Source organism: Parus major, chromosome 3 (assembly GCF_001522545.3).
Source record: "Parus major isolate Abel chromosome 3, Parus_major1.1, whole genome shotgun sequence".
Taxonomy (NCBI): domain Eukaryota; kingdom Metazoa; phylum Chordata; class Aves; order Passeriformes; family Paridae; genus Parus; species Parus major.
This window is the reverse complement of record NC_031770.1, coordinates 50,368,076-50,381,555: the sequence shown is the minus strand read 5'-3', so window position 1 is coordinate 50,381,555 and position 13,480 is coordinate 50,368,076. Positions and strand designations below refer to the sequence as shown.

The window sequence follows — 13,480 nt, the reverse complement described above, 5'->3', positions numbered from 1 at the left end:
TTTCATGTTCAGGTTTTTGTTGGCTTAATATGATTAAAGAGCTGTAAGTTGGGGGTCTTACATAAATCTTAGCACTTCTAAATAGTGGAGAAATTATGGTATATCACAATGACTCATTTTTAAGATTCAAAATTTATATCTAACATCAACTACTAAAAACATATGGATTTATTTATTTATTTTTACTTAGGGGAGAGAGATGTACAACTCTTGTGAATGTGTGCCACAAGTCTCTTTGTAAAGCTTTATTTCAGCAAAGTTTGGTGCTGATTCAGAAATCTATAATGTTTAGTCTCATTGCAGAATGAATCCTTCACAAAGGAGCACTCCTTATTTTCTTTGACATGTTTCCTCCTTGGGTCTTCCTGTTGGCTTCTGCTACCAGATGAGTCCCTGGGACTGCAGGTGTGCTCCAGTGTGGCCAGCACAGCTGGGAGTGGCAAAGGACCTTTGCATCTCATGCCACATCTTGCCAGGGACAAGCCTGGTACTGTCCCAATCTCCCATCCCATCTACTGTAAAGCTCTGCCAGTGAGCCCTGCTCCTTCCTGAGCAAAGACACTCCTCCCTCACTGAGAAGGATGAATCCCATCTGATGCCAGCAGGCTGGTGCTGCATAGGCCACTGCATTGTCAAAACCCCAAAATTTCGGCAGTGACACCAGGCATTAAGCCATATATTAACACACTCAGCCCATCTGTTTATTCCAGTGTTGTTGCCTTGAACTGGAAGCATAGAGGAAAATGTAAGCTGTGTCCCAGATTCCCCACAGCGATGCAGCAAAGAGCACCTTCTTCCAAACACCAAGACCCATTTATCAGTCTGAGTTTTTAAACAACAACACTGGCCTAAACTCACACTGGTAAATATATTAAACTTTTAATACACTTCAATCTCCATAAACAGCTCTTCAGGAAACAACAGAAAAGGAGCTCATTTTCTGCAGCCACTTACATACTTTTATAATTACAAAAGACTTTCCACAAATACATTACTGTAGATTTTTCTTCTTTCCCTGCAGGAGCCTAGAACTGTGATTAGTTCATTACCACATAAAAGAGTTCAGTATCTCAAAAGTCTTGCTACAAAATTTTCTTGTATGAATCCAGAAGTTAATAAACACCTGCCATTAATGGACTGTATCAAAGACACAAAGTTGTATCCAGGAGGAGGTAAGGGAAAAAGAATTCCTTAATTTCTCAATTATTTACAATTAATGCATTCTTTGTGACTTGTAATTGCCCATGGGTTTAAAGCAATTGAAGGAAAAGGGGCTAATTTTTGTATAATTCTAAACAGCTGCTTGAGAAAGGTATGTTCTTATTACTATGTCTGTATCTGAAATTAGACGTTATGTCTTTGCATAAATTGCTACAGAAATGAGATCAAGACATCCAACACATTTCTAAGTGATTTGAAATGTGTTTGAAATAGTAAGCCTAAGCAGGTTGATGTCAAGAGCCCAGAAATGGGAAAGATCTGCCTCTAATACAGAATATTTGAACTCTGATATTAAAAGTGTGCTTTGGGACGAGTGTGCATTACCATGCTGTGATACACTGCACTTGCTGGCAATAAGCTGCTAGTAAGCAGAGAGCTCTGCTCCAGCATCCAAATGAGCTGCAAGAATACAACTTTGTTTGTAACTGCAGCTCTTTTTGCCACACCTGGTATGAGGCACAAAGCTAAAAGATACTGCATTTTTACTTGTTGTTCAGAAGTCTGCCCAGAAACAAGTGCATAGTGCTGATGTGAGAAGGTTCTGTGATAATTGCTCAATTATTGGTCAGAGGTGTGTATAAGGAGAACAAACACCACCCTTGGCTTCACTTTGTGAGAAGCTTGTCATATTCTAGTTCTCTTCAGCTGACTTCAGCTCACAGGTATGTACCCAGCTACAGGCAGAAACTCCAAGGTACCTTTACCAGCATGCAAACTCCTAGAGAATCTTGGCAACAAAGGAGATAAATTGTATAAAGAACAGGAACAACCTGAGGGGACAACCACTGGGATCCCTGCTGCTTTGTAAATCATGGAGATTTACATGATGGGTGAGGCAGGGAATTTGAGGCTGAATCTGCAAGCCAGAGCACTCAGTGCTGATTAAATGATCCTTCTGTCCCCAGCATGCTGCACAATCCAAAACTACATCTTATGGCTGAAGAAGCTGCTCCTCCAAAGATGCCAGACAAAAGGAAGCTTCTGTTCCCTGGCCACACACCCACTCTGGGCTGATGAAAAGCTTTGCGCTCACATAGAAGGATAAAGATTCCACTCCTTGTTCAGTAAGTGTAAAATCTGTGGAATCTGAATGTGTTACCTAAAATCTGGATATAAAATAAATCTAGAACCAAAGGCATGGTTTGATGGACCAAGATAGAAATTTTGGATCTAAAACCAGCCTGATTTTACACTAAACTAATACAGACTTTTTTCTCTGACTGTGCATAGAAAGATGATACCAATTAATAGCAACATCAGAGTAACTACAAAATTGAATATGCTGGATTTATTGAACAGTAACTACCCAATTTTGGAATTTCACAATACTTAATTTATGTGGACTGCTAACATGGCAGTTTTAATCTGGTGACGTTTTATTACTATGCATAGTAATGGAAAAATGTAAACTCTGCAAACATTTGGACAGTGCTAAAACTTGTCTTCCTAACACAGCCAAACCAATAGCAGCTTCTGCAAATGAAACATGTATTTAAAACTTCATTTTATTAACAGTAAATTAATCTGTGGCATCACCAATCAACAAAACACTAAAGTGAGCAGATTGTCTATGTAATAATCAGAAAGGCAACATTATCACTATCTTCACAAAAACTGGAGAAATGCCAATGAACTTATATACATACACTATTTGCAACCATATGAACGCTAAGCAGAAGAAATATATTTCCAAGTTTCTCCAATTTTTCTGTTAAGTAAGGCAATAATAGAAAGCATGGCATCACAATTAATTACAACTCTAGGTACTGTGCCCTGACATAATGCAGTGCCCAAAGGAATGTGCAAAATAAACACCTGGATTTGCACTTTGATTCTTTGATGTGTAAAATTAAAAACAAACAACACAAAGTCACAACTCTTCTTGATTCCATTGTCTGGAAAAACAAAAGCAAATCTGGGAGAATCCAGATTGACAAAGATGTTCTCTGTCAGCCTGTAGTACCATTTGGAATATCTTGAGCATCTGCTAAATGTAGTTTTTGGCTGAAGTAAATCATTAAGGAGTAACACTTTCACATACACATGCATGATATAAACAAGACAGCAGTGTTACATGAAACTCAGCTTACTCTGGGGTATGCACTGGTCCAGACAAACTCTGTTCTGGTGAACAGAGTTCCCCACCAGTAGATTCATATTTCTCAATGAGACTTGAACATTACATACCTCCAGCATTAGCTTGTGGATCAAGTGCAATGGCAGATTATTGTTATCACTATTACATATTATTATCACATTCCATTCATCCTCTTTATGAAGTCTGCCTAAAACAGCTTTCTTCAGCTATGCAGGGAATGTAGATACCAGTGCAAAAGCCCCAAAACCTAGAGCCTCACCTCCTCAATGCATTCAACACGTGTAACAACAGAAATAACCAGACTGCAGAGTAAACTGTGTGCTACATCCTCCACTGTCATCCTGGCTTAGCAAAAGCACAGTGTAAAAGACAAGCTGAGACATACAGCTTTATCTTCTCTAAGAGCACACATTTGTTCAGTTACCTAAGCTCTGCTGAAGTATCCGACCCTAGAAATAAAAAATTAGGTCAGTTCACTCTCCACAGTCAGTGATAAATGACCCCATATGGTTCTAGAAAAAAGCCTAAAAGATAATAGAATTCACCTATCAGTGGGACAGATGTCTCTGAACACTGTTGAAGAAATATTACTATGGATGTTTGTTCCAGAATGTCTCAATAATATGCATGAAGCAAGACCCTGCTGCTGCTGGGCTTTGCCACTGACAGCACATTGTGGTACACAAGTGGTACATGGTAGCTAAATAAATCATTGGATAAAAAAATAACCTGTAATTAGATGTGTTAAGATACAGTCACTTATGTACTGGAAGAACCTAAAAAATCAATGCTGTATTGTAGCACTAATTTAAAAGCACAGCATCACAATTAATTACAACTCTAGGTACTGAGCCCTGACATAATGCAGTGCTCAGAGGAACATACAAAATAAACACCTGGATTTGCACTTTGGTTCCTTGTTGTACAAAATTAAAAAACAACACAAAGGCATTACTGAAGCAATTTGACTCTTGTAAAGACATCAGTTACTACGGAAACACACTGCAATTTGACTACAGTTAGTAAATAAACATTTTAGGAAAAGGATACATAGATGAATTTAGTTCTTCTAGCTGCAATATAAATGTAGAAATTATGAGAAATGGAACTTCTGTTAGTCACAGAAATGTAACAATTATGCTGGTATGCTGAAATAAATACATTAAAACAATGAAGGAAATAACTAATAGTTTGGGCTGAAATGTATGATTTATTACAAAAATCAAATCAAACCTACACTGAATTCCATATGATGAGCTAAGTTCCAGATTAAGTTTAAATCTGTTGATCTCAAGAAATTTAAAGAAATTTTAACAGTTCTGGTTTTTATGGAAATACACGAGACAAAGTGCAGAATATTCAGATCTATATTCCTTATTACGTGTCACCTTCCCCAGATGTAGGGGGATGGACTGCAGGGAAAGTGGTCATAGTTCCCTAGTACATTGGGCTGTCCCTAAGCAGGCTGACATGCTCCCCTCCCCAAAGCAACCTGCACCTGTAACAAATGAAAACAACTCCTGTGCTTTCTCAAAACCAAGAGGAGGGCAGGGCGCATCTTAGGTCACTGAAGAGCTACATTCTCCTCAACTGTAAATTACTATGCACACAGGACTGGTGTTTTCCTGAACTGAGCTTTGCTGTGGGCTAAGTTCCATGATTTCTGCCTTCCCAGTACTTACATCTGACAGCAGTCTATCCAGGTTGGAATCACTGGCTAGTTTTCTTTTGTCTTCAGGGAGTTCTTCCATCTCCCCATAGAGCTCCAGATTGAGGCGAGCAAGTTTCTCCTGCATACTCCGCACGTGCTCCATCTGCTCAATGGAACATTCATTTCCTAAAAGGATAAACACAAACTTTACATAAAGAAACCCAAGAGAGAAAATGAAGGTGTGAAGATGCAGCTTTTTGCATCAGAGAATTTAAACATCAAATTTACAAGTAAATTTGCTTTCTTGATGATTTCTTACTGTTTCACTGTTGAAGTTTCTGTCATCCCATTAGATGTTGTATTGTGCTGAATTTACAGTGGCTATTCCATGTCCCAAGGGTTTTTTCTATACTATTGAATTTTTCTCTGATTCAGAAAGGCCCTGGTTTTTAACTGAAAATACGATCAAAATAAACCTTCTTTCCAATTCTGATTTATCTGAGGGTTGCTTATAAAAGGTTTATGTAATACAAACTTCTCAGGTTCTTTTGTGAAATCAGTGTGGACTTAACACTAAACTTGAAAAAGTACACGTGTATTTTTCTACTTAGTACAGGGGAGACAAGAAACCAAAAATGTGTAATGTTTCTTCTAAAACCTCCATCAACTGTAAAGGCTTTAAAAACACTAAGAAGCTTAAGACAGAAGAGTAACCTGGGTAAAATGCAGGTTGCATTGAATTTCATAAAAATTGTTACCAATAATCTTAAATGTTCATATGCAACAAAACTGGATGCTAAATACAGTTACTTCTTCCTACACTATCATGAGTAAGTGGCTTTAAACTGGATATCTTAAGTGAAGGTGCTTCTGTGCTGGAAGGAATAATGAAATGGCATATAAATAATCTCACAACACAGGCAACCTGACAACAGGACTGTAATTTAAAAATGCAGTAAGATGTTTTAATTATGTTGATTTCATGCAGCAGAGTCCCAACTGACAGCTGGCAGTCTGTCCATGCAGCACACTTGTTTGCAAATGTTAACACTGTACAGCTATAAAAAACAAGTGTTGTACACACACAGTTCATGCACTTACCAAATGCTTGAAGTTTGCCAGAGTGGAAATCATTCAAGAGACTCAGAAGTCCCCTTTCCATTTCCTGGACATCTGATACATCTGTGAGAAAAGAATGCTGGATTGGTGCTGCCTGTGCCCCTTTTGCTTCACCTCCTGGGGGTTTGGCTTTCTCTTTGATCACACTAAAAAAGAAAAAAAAATTGAACAAAACAAATATTACTTCCTGCTTTCCATTTCACTGTAAATTTGAAATGTAAGGAAGTGTACATCTGAGCTATGAAAATTAAATGGTAACTAGATAGTGCATGTTTCAGTCACTGCTTTTAAGATAAACACTGGGCCACCAGATTGTTTTAAAATAAAGAACATCGCTATCTCAACATTTGATACTGCAAAATTATGGGTTCCAACAATCTGCTTTCCTGCTAATAGCAGGAACCATCAGTGGACCACACATCTGTGATGGCCATCTCAGTAATCTACAGTGGGTCAGTATTACCCAGCAGTGACGTAGGGCATTAGCACAGAACATTAACCTAGCACAGCCATGTTCACCACTAACCCACATGCCCAAGTGCCACACTCACGTTTTTTTAACATTTCCAAGGATAGTGATTCCACCACTTCCCCAGGCAAACACTGTCTATAAGAAATCACCCAAAAAGCATCTGCAGGCCAGAGACAAACCCCCTCAAAAATCATACTGTCCTCTTGTCACAAACGTCTGTAGACTGCAACCCATGTGGAAAAAAGCTGGTTATAAGTTATGGAAGGTGACCTGACCTCCACATAAATTTTCCTAGAGCTCTTTCTTTCACCCCACAAATAATCTCCTAATTTTGTAAATCTCACCATCAAAACCACTCTCCCACTACTCTAATGTATCAAATTAAACTAGTCCATGCCCAAACATCAAATTGCTAAAAATTCTCTATAGCACTTCCTGCAAGAAAACCATCAAAATTCCTGGATCCCATACACTTCTCTCTAGACATAGCATTTATTCAGAGTGCCCACAGAAACTACATGGATGAAAATTTATAACCATAAATCCCCATGAACACACAACCAATATGGAAACTAAACAGCTACCAGTGAGAAGCAGAATGTTCCATCTCTGACCCAGAGACAGACAGGCTGCATCCTAATACAGTTTAGCTAGGAGGCTGTCATGCAGCCTTATGATGAATCTGTTCAGAACCCAATCCAGTGAAAAAATCTGAGCCTAAAAAATTTAGAATACTATGGGATATTTAAAAAAAAAATAAACCATGGATTTAAAAAAGAGGCTTTATTTAATTAGTGAAGATAATTTGGTTTAAAGCATAGTAAGCCCTACAAGTCATAAATTCTCTCTTTCTTATGGGAAATACTAATTCTTTGTCCAGCCCAAGAGCTTTTGTAGTCTGTAAACATCATATAGACTATATGCATCAGAAACAATCAGCAGTCCAACAACCACCATATCCACTCCAACTCAGAGCAGGACATCTCAATTTAGGTTCTGCTTCAATTTCAGACTTAATGGTTTGTACAACGTATAGGTCACCCATTTTTTCCACCCTGATTCTGATGTTTAATAAAATATACTATTGGTCTTTGAAAACTTGCTTCATTGGATTCTTGCAGATGAAGTGAAAATTAACTTCACTTAGTAAAAATACTCTTACTCCATTATCAGCAGTTCATCCTCACATTATTATGTCAATTACCTCTTCTTTTTGGAAAGTTCAAACAATTGTATTAGCACTGCTTTGTAAGTTTAACAATTTTGCAAGAATGGCCAGAACTTAAAGCAAAAAGGCATTTCCTTCTCCAGACAATCTTGTGGCTTGCAAGAAATTAATTTCTAGTAAATCCCAGGAGAATGCTGAGACTTGAGTAGACTGTTCAGTCAACAGAACTGGTGCAGAAGTCACCAATTTATAGCACAATAGTATTTACTTATATTTCCCTCTAAGTATTAACACATTTTTCCTGAAAAATAATGTACAGACTTTACATTGCAGAAATTCATTATTCATCAGGCCAATACTGCATCCTTCAAACAGACTCTCTGTGCTGATGCTGACAGTTCTGTATTTAATCTTCAGCTAAAACTCAGGTCAGTAGATTCTGCTGCCTCTCTCCAGCTAACATTTAATTTTAAAATTCCTCTTCATTTATTTATGCTACCATGTCTGCCACAGCCAAGAAACATATTTTCTAACATGCAGGGAAATAAATGTTCTCAAACTGAAAGAGATGTGTCATCAAGAAAACAAAGTATTCTGACGTGGTCTTCTCTGAAGAACTGATTGTCTCTACTTAAGACACCAACTAAGAGGTTCCCAATCACAAAACACCTGGAAATTCCAGTTTTAGCTCATCCTGTTCAATTTATGTCCTTCATTTCCTGCTGTACTTGTGAGTTCTGACATTGCAGTCATTTAATATTTTATTTGTTGCTCACAGCTGTACATCTGGGCCCCTACTATCTCCCATAAGATGCCCAAATCTGACCACCCAACTCATGTCTTTCACCAGTGACATCAGGCTATGCTCTGCTTCAGCTAAACTGCTGTCAGTATGAGTCTACAGCATTGTGTGACATTTCATTAAGCTTACAAGAGTGTAAAATGTGTTCCTTTGCTGTAAAATAGCCATTGTACTGCATTAAACAAATTACGTTGTTATAAAAGACACATCATCAAAACTTTTCAGAAGTCTGAAACTGTTCTGTCACAGCCAGTCTAAACAACCTTTAGACTATCTTAGCATTGCCAAGTTTCTGTCTCCCACTTTTTCTAGGTCTGCAAATGTCACAAGCTTACCGTTTTAACTTTGGTTTTTGCACGGCAGGCTGTGGGGCAGGGTTGGAAAAGGCTGTACTTTTACTGACTGGCACTGAGCTTTTCTTGGAGTTAGCAACCTGAGTAGAGTGACTGGAAGATGATTTGGGGCTCCTCCTCTTGATCTTCCTTTCTTCCATTTCTTCCAATTTACTACATCTAGACTAATGTCTTGTCCTTCATAGGGAAGAAAAGAAAGTGGGAAACATCCGTTAAAACTGGCATTCACAATAAAAGCAAATGGAAAGGTAACTCGTGGAAATGGAACTTGCAGTTCCTTCAGAGATGACTGGTCACTCATTTCTGAAAACAAGAGAATCCAGTTTTTAGGAGAAGCTGCCTGCCCTGCTTTATCAGCAGAAAGGGCAGGAATTAAAACCTCCATCAGCCAAGAGGTACCTCCAAATGATCTCAAGCATTGTGTCCCGTGAATTACGGCTAGGGAACACCACGACCGCTCGGGCCCACAGCAGGCAAAACATCAATTCCTGTGGCACAGGGATGCCACATCCGTGACCCATCCGTGCCAAAGAACGGCCTCGGCTGTGGGAACACTCAGCCGATGCCGGGTTGGTGTTGCTGTGACACAGTTGTTGTTACTGCCGCCCCCAGCTGTTATTACTACTACAGCTGTTGGTGTTACACACTTGTTACTGCCGCGACACGCTTCTTGTTGCTGCCGCAGCTACCGACGGGCCCGGCCCGGCCCTGCACACGCAGCCCACGCTGTGTGCGGTTACCGGGCGCTCCCTGCTCGCCGGGGAAACGCCTCCGACACCCGTTACAGCCCGGCCGTCACCCCCGGGCGCCATCGCGGACCCGCCGCCACCTCCCGGGATGAGGAGACCCCTGCGCGCAGCACGGGCAGCCCCAGCCGTGTGCCGCTGCTGTATTACCGCGGAGGGTAGTAAATATACTATATAAATATTAGTCGGGAGGCGGGCTGTGGCCCGGGAGCGGCAGGAAGAGAACGGAGCCTGCCTGCCTGACCCCCGCCCCGAACCCGCGCCCCCCGCGCCCCCCGCGCGGTGAGGCACGCAGGCCCCGCCCCCTACCTGAGGGAAGCCCCGCCCCCGGAGCGCGCGCGCGGACCCCCACGGAAGCGGCCGGCTCGTCCCGGCGCGCGGGTCACGTGACGGCGGGGCGGCCCGGCTGCGCCGCGAGGTGCATGCTGGGAGTCCCGCCCCAAGCCGCCGGCTCCCCCTCGGGCGGACTACAGCTCCCAGAAGGCCTCGCGGGGCGGGGCCGGGCCCTGTGCCGCCGTTCGATGGCCGTCACGGCCGAGGGTTTGTCCCGAAATATCTGATCCAAGTCCGCACGTGTTAAAACACGCGGGGAAAACCACCGCACTGCCGACCTGGTCCTTTTCCCAGCTGGCGTCGTGCGGTAGCGCTCTGCCTGCTACCCTGCTCACTCCAGTTCCTGCCTGCAATTGCATTTTAGCCACAAGCAGCTCGATACTGGACAGGCCTCAGCTGGTTTTGCTTTTTAGGACTTCACTGAGCATCGGGCACCTCAAATGAACGTTTTACACTGTATGGAAAATTACAGAGTCATTAGGGTTGGAAGGGACCTGTGGAGATGATCTCGCACAACCCCGTGCCGAGGCAGGGTCACCTAGAGCAGGTGACACAGGAACGCGTCCAGGTGCGGTTTGAATGTCTCCAGAGAGAGACTCCACGACCTCCCTGGGCAGCCTGTGCCGCTGCTCTGCCACCCTCAGTGTAAGGAAGCTCTTACTCATGTTGAGGTGAAACTTCTTGTTTGACTTCGTGGGGCCCTAATCAGCCACCTGACTCATTTATAGCCTTTGTTACCTGTGTTTATTAGCAAAAGTTTACAGCCAGTTGAACTGTGCTTATGCAGGCGGCAACTGAGCCCGCCGGGAAATTATCCTCGGGTGTTGCAAAGCATTGCTATCTCCAGATAGGGTCGGCAATAGGAATTGTCTCCAAGAGGACATGCTGGAAGAACTCAGTATATTCACATGGTGTATGTGCGAGGAATGCTGCCAGTGGAACAGCAAGTTCCTGACGACAAGAGGACATATTATTAAGCTGAACCAGGGCAAGTTTAGCTTAGACATTAGGAGGAATTTCTTCCCAGGAAGGGTGACTAGGCATTGGAATGGGCTACTCTGGAAGGCGGTGGAGTCACCATCCTCGGATGTTGGTGAGACTGGACAGGGCACTGAGTGTCACGGTCTAGTTGGCAAGGCAGTGTTCGGTCACAGGTTGAATTCGATGATCTCAGAGGTGTTTCTCAACCTGGTTATTTCTGTGACCCCGTAGCCCTGCAGGGGGAAGGCTGGTAGGAGAGCGGAGCGGACGGCAGCGCGGTCCGTGCCCGGGGCTCTCGGGGCCGTGTCGGTGTAACCCGCAGTGACACCGGCGGGACGGCCCCGGCAGTGCCGGTCTCCGCCCGCAGGGGGCAGCGCCTCCCCGCGCTCCGGGGCTCCCCGGCCGCTCCTTTCCCGGCTCCCCGGCTCTCCCCACCCAGGCACCGCGGGTCGGAACGGGTCTCATGGACAAGGAGACATCCTCACACACATCCTCATCCCCGCGATGTGCCCGGAACGGCTATCGTCCCAGCTAAACAAGGAACACTGCTGCCACGCTGGGTGGCATTGCAGCTCTCAGTGTCATTTCCGACCTCGATTTCAGCCCTGAGTCGTTGGCTTGCAGGAACTTAATTTTCAAGTCAGGCAGTGTAATTAGCAGGGTGTGCCTACCTAGCCTGAGTAATTAACGAGTTCAGCCCTACCAAATCTATTCCTGGTGTCGCTATTGCATTTCTGGTCACGTCTCTCCTCAGTGCTCGCTGCCAGTCATGGCTTTGTGGAATTGAATGGTCGGCACACCTTGCTTACCTATGGCTGGTAGCCTGAGCTGTTTTCCCCCCATGTAGTTTGTGGCCTAGAGAAATTAACTTATCAACTATCTCTACAGCTTGTCAGCTTTAATTTCTTAAACCTGCAACGAGATCTTCTTTTTCACTTGAGATGCGTGTTGCTCGTTATGGTATGTTTTGTGATGAGGATTCTCAGATATTATTCACACACCAGCTGTGAGGGCTGGTATAATCCACACCACCCACAGTGAAAACATTGACCAGAAGCTTTACTGGTGTTCCCAAGTGTACGTCTCAGCATGAAGCTACCTCGTGACTTAACAGGTGTGCAGCACCTAGAATCCCTACCTCTGTCTAAACTGTCCATGATACCAAGAGAATGGTTCTCCAGTCATACCCTGATACTGAACCTTCTTATGGACCTTGAATTAGACCTGAGGGGCTATTAAATAGCAGTGTCTTGTTGAGACTTGGTTAGGATGTTACAGTTATGACACTCAGTGTCTGCTTTGAGACCCAAAAGGGGAGATTGTCTGTCAAAGGGAGATTGCATTTGAAGTGACTCTCAGGTGAATGACAGGGACCAAATGTCCACTGAGGGTCATCCTACAGTCAAAGTAATTCCTTGTGGCAGGACACAGTTTGGCTCTGAGGAGCTGGGTCACTTCTGGTACATTAAGACCAGTGTTGTTGCAAGAGGCGTGTGATAGACCAATGATACACTGACAGCTCACTTGTGGAAATAAACAACCTAAGGGTATTTGCATGTAAGCAACTGAGAAGAAAGAAGTTAATCTCTGTAACACTGGAGATGCATTACACAAGAAGGCAGTGGTACAAGACTTCAGGGACAGGTAGAGAAGCTGAAACAGTTGATTCTGTAATACAAAGGGCTTCTGATATCTGGTTTGGCATGCGTTACAGGGAAACAAGAGCTAGCAAAAGTCAGGCTGTGAGCCAGACACAAATTCTCAGTCACAGGGCTGCCCAAGTAGAATTCTCATATGCATAAATATATAGGGGGCTACAAAAGGTGGACAAATTGAAACTTACAGGCAGGTTTCTGCAGCCATTTGGGAAATTTGTATGATATAAATACTGCTTCTCCATGCTAACTTTGAAAATGTTTGTGTTCATTCAGCTCATTTCTCACATGCTATATGAGCAAGTAAATGTACCCGCCTTGCAGTTGGCATATAGAGGTGTGGTTTGTTTTTCCCCATGTGATTAAAGGTGTTTTGTTTGACAGTTTGGATGGAAGGTGACCGGGTGCCCTTTGTTAATACCAAAGCAGTTGAAATAGAATGACTGATGGTCTGTTTTTAAATAAAGGGGAAATGCTTCCACCACTAATCAATTTTAAAATAAAATTGCTTTCATATCCATGAAGCAGTTAACAGTTCCACAGTTAACCCTGCTTCAGTTTAGTGTCTCAGTAGGAGGGATCAAATACTAAAGAAAAGACAGTCAATTTTAGTATGCAGGTACTATTTTGCTCCAAGTGAATTTCTTACCCCTGCACACTACATCACATTATAATTATTATTAAGGTGCCTCTGTTATTTTTATATCTGATTTAGCAGAGCCTACAAGGGCAGATAATTGGAAAGCAGCAGACTTTATGTTTTCATAGAGAAAGTAATTTTATAGTGAATAATTAATTTCTTTTAAAAGCTAATAGTAAGTTAAGAGCAAAGAATCAAAGGTAGTATGGTCTTGATTTGATACTAGAAATCCTATTGCAGA

The 13,480-nt window shown here is 42.5% G+C and overlaps 1 protein-coding gene across 4 annotated transcripts; it reads right to left on the bottom strand.

Annotated features, from left to right (window-relative positions):
• Positions 1-230: 230 nt before the first annotated feature.
• Positions 231-10,038, bottom strand: CCDC28A (coiled-coil domain containing 28A). 4 transcript variants are annotated; one of them, XM_015621387.3, is made up of 6 exons: positions 9,940-10,038; positions 8,867-9,061; positions 6,072-6,235; positions 5,002-5,156; positions 4,370-4,392; positions 231-3,225 (listed from the first exon to the last, which is right to left on the bottom strand). In XM_015621387.3, exons 2-6 carry the CDS (start codon positions 9,022-9,024, stop codon positions 3,171-3,173), a joined length of 555 nt encoding a protein of 184 aa, XP_015476873.1. In that variant the 5' UTR covers positions 9,025-9,061; positions 9,940-10,038; the 3' UTR covers positions 231-3,170. The 4 variants fall into 4 exon arrangements, with proteins under 4 accessions (XP_015476873.1, XP_015476874.1, XP_015476870.1 ...); XM_015621388.3 differs by lacking the exons at positions 231-3,225; positions 4,370-4,392 and adding an exon at positions 4,423-4,467; XM_015621384.3 differs by lacking the exons at positions 231-3,225; positions 4,370-4,392 and having other exon boundaries at positions 4,522-5,156.
• Positions 10,039-13,480: the final 3,442 nt, after the last annotated feature.

Coding starts and splice junctions, on each gene's coding strand:
- CCDC28A (XM_015621384.3), bottom strand. CDS start 9,024: ATGGAAGAAAGGAAGATCAAGAGGAGGAGCCCCAAATCATCTTCCAGT. Junction 6,236..8,866: donor CAAAAACCAAAGTTAAAACG/GTAAGCTTGTGA, acceptor TTTCTTTTTTAG/TGTGATCAAAGAGAAAGCCA. Junction 5,157..6,071: donor TGGCAAACTTCAAGCATTTG/GTAAGTGCATGA, acceptor TTATCCTTTTAG/GAAATGAATGTTCCATTGAG.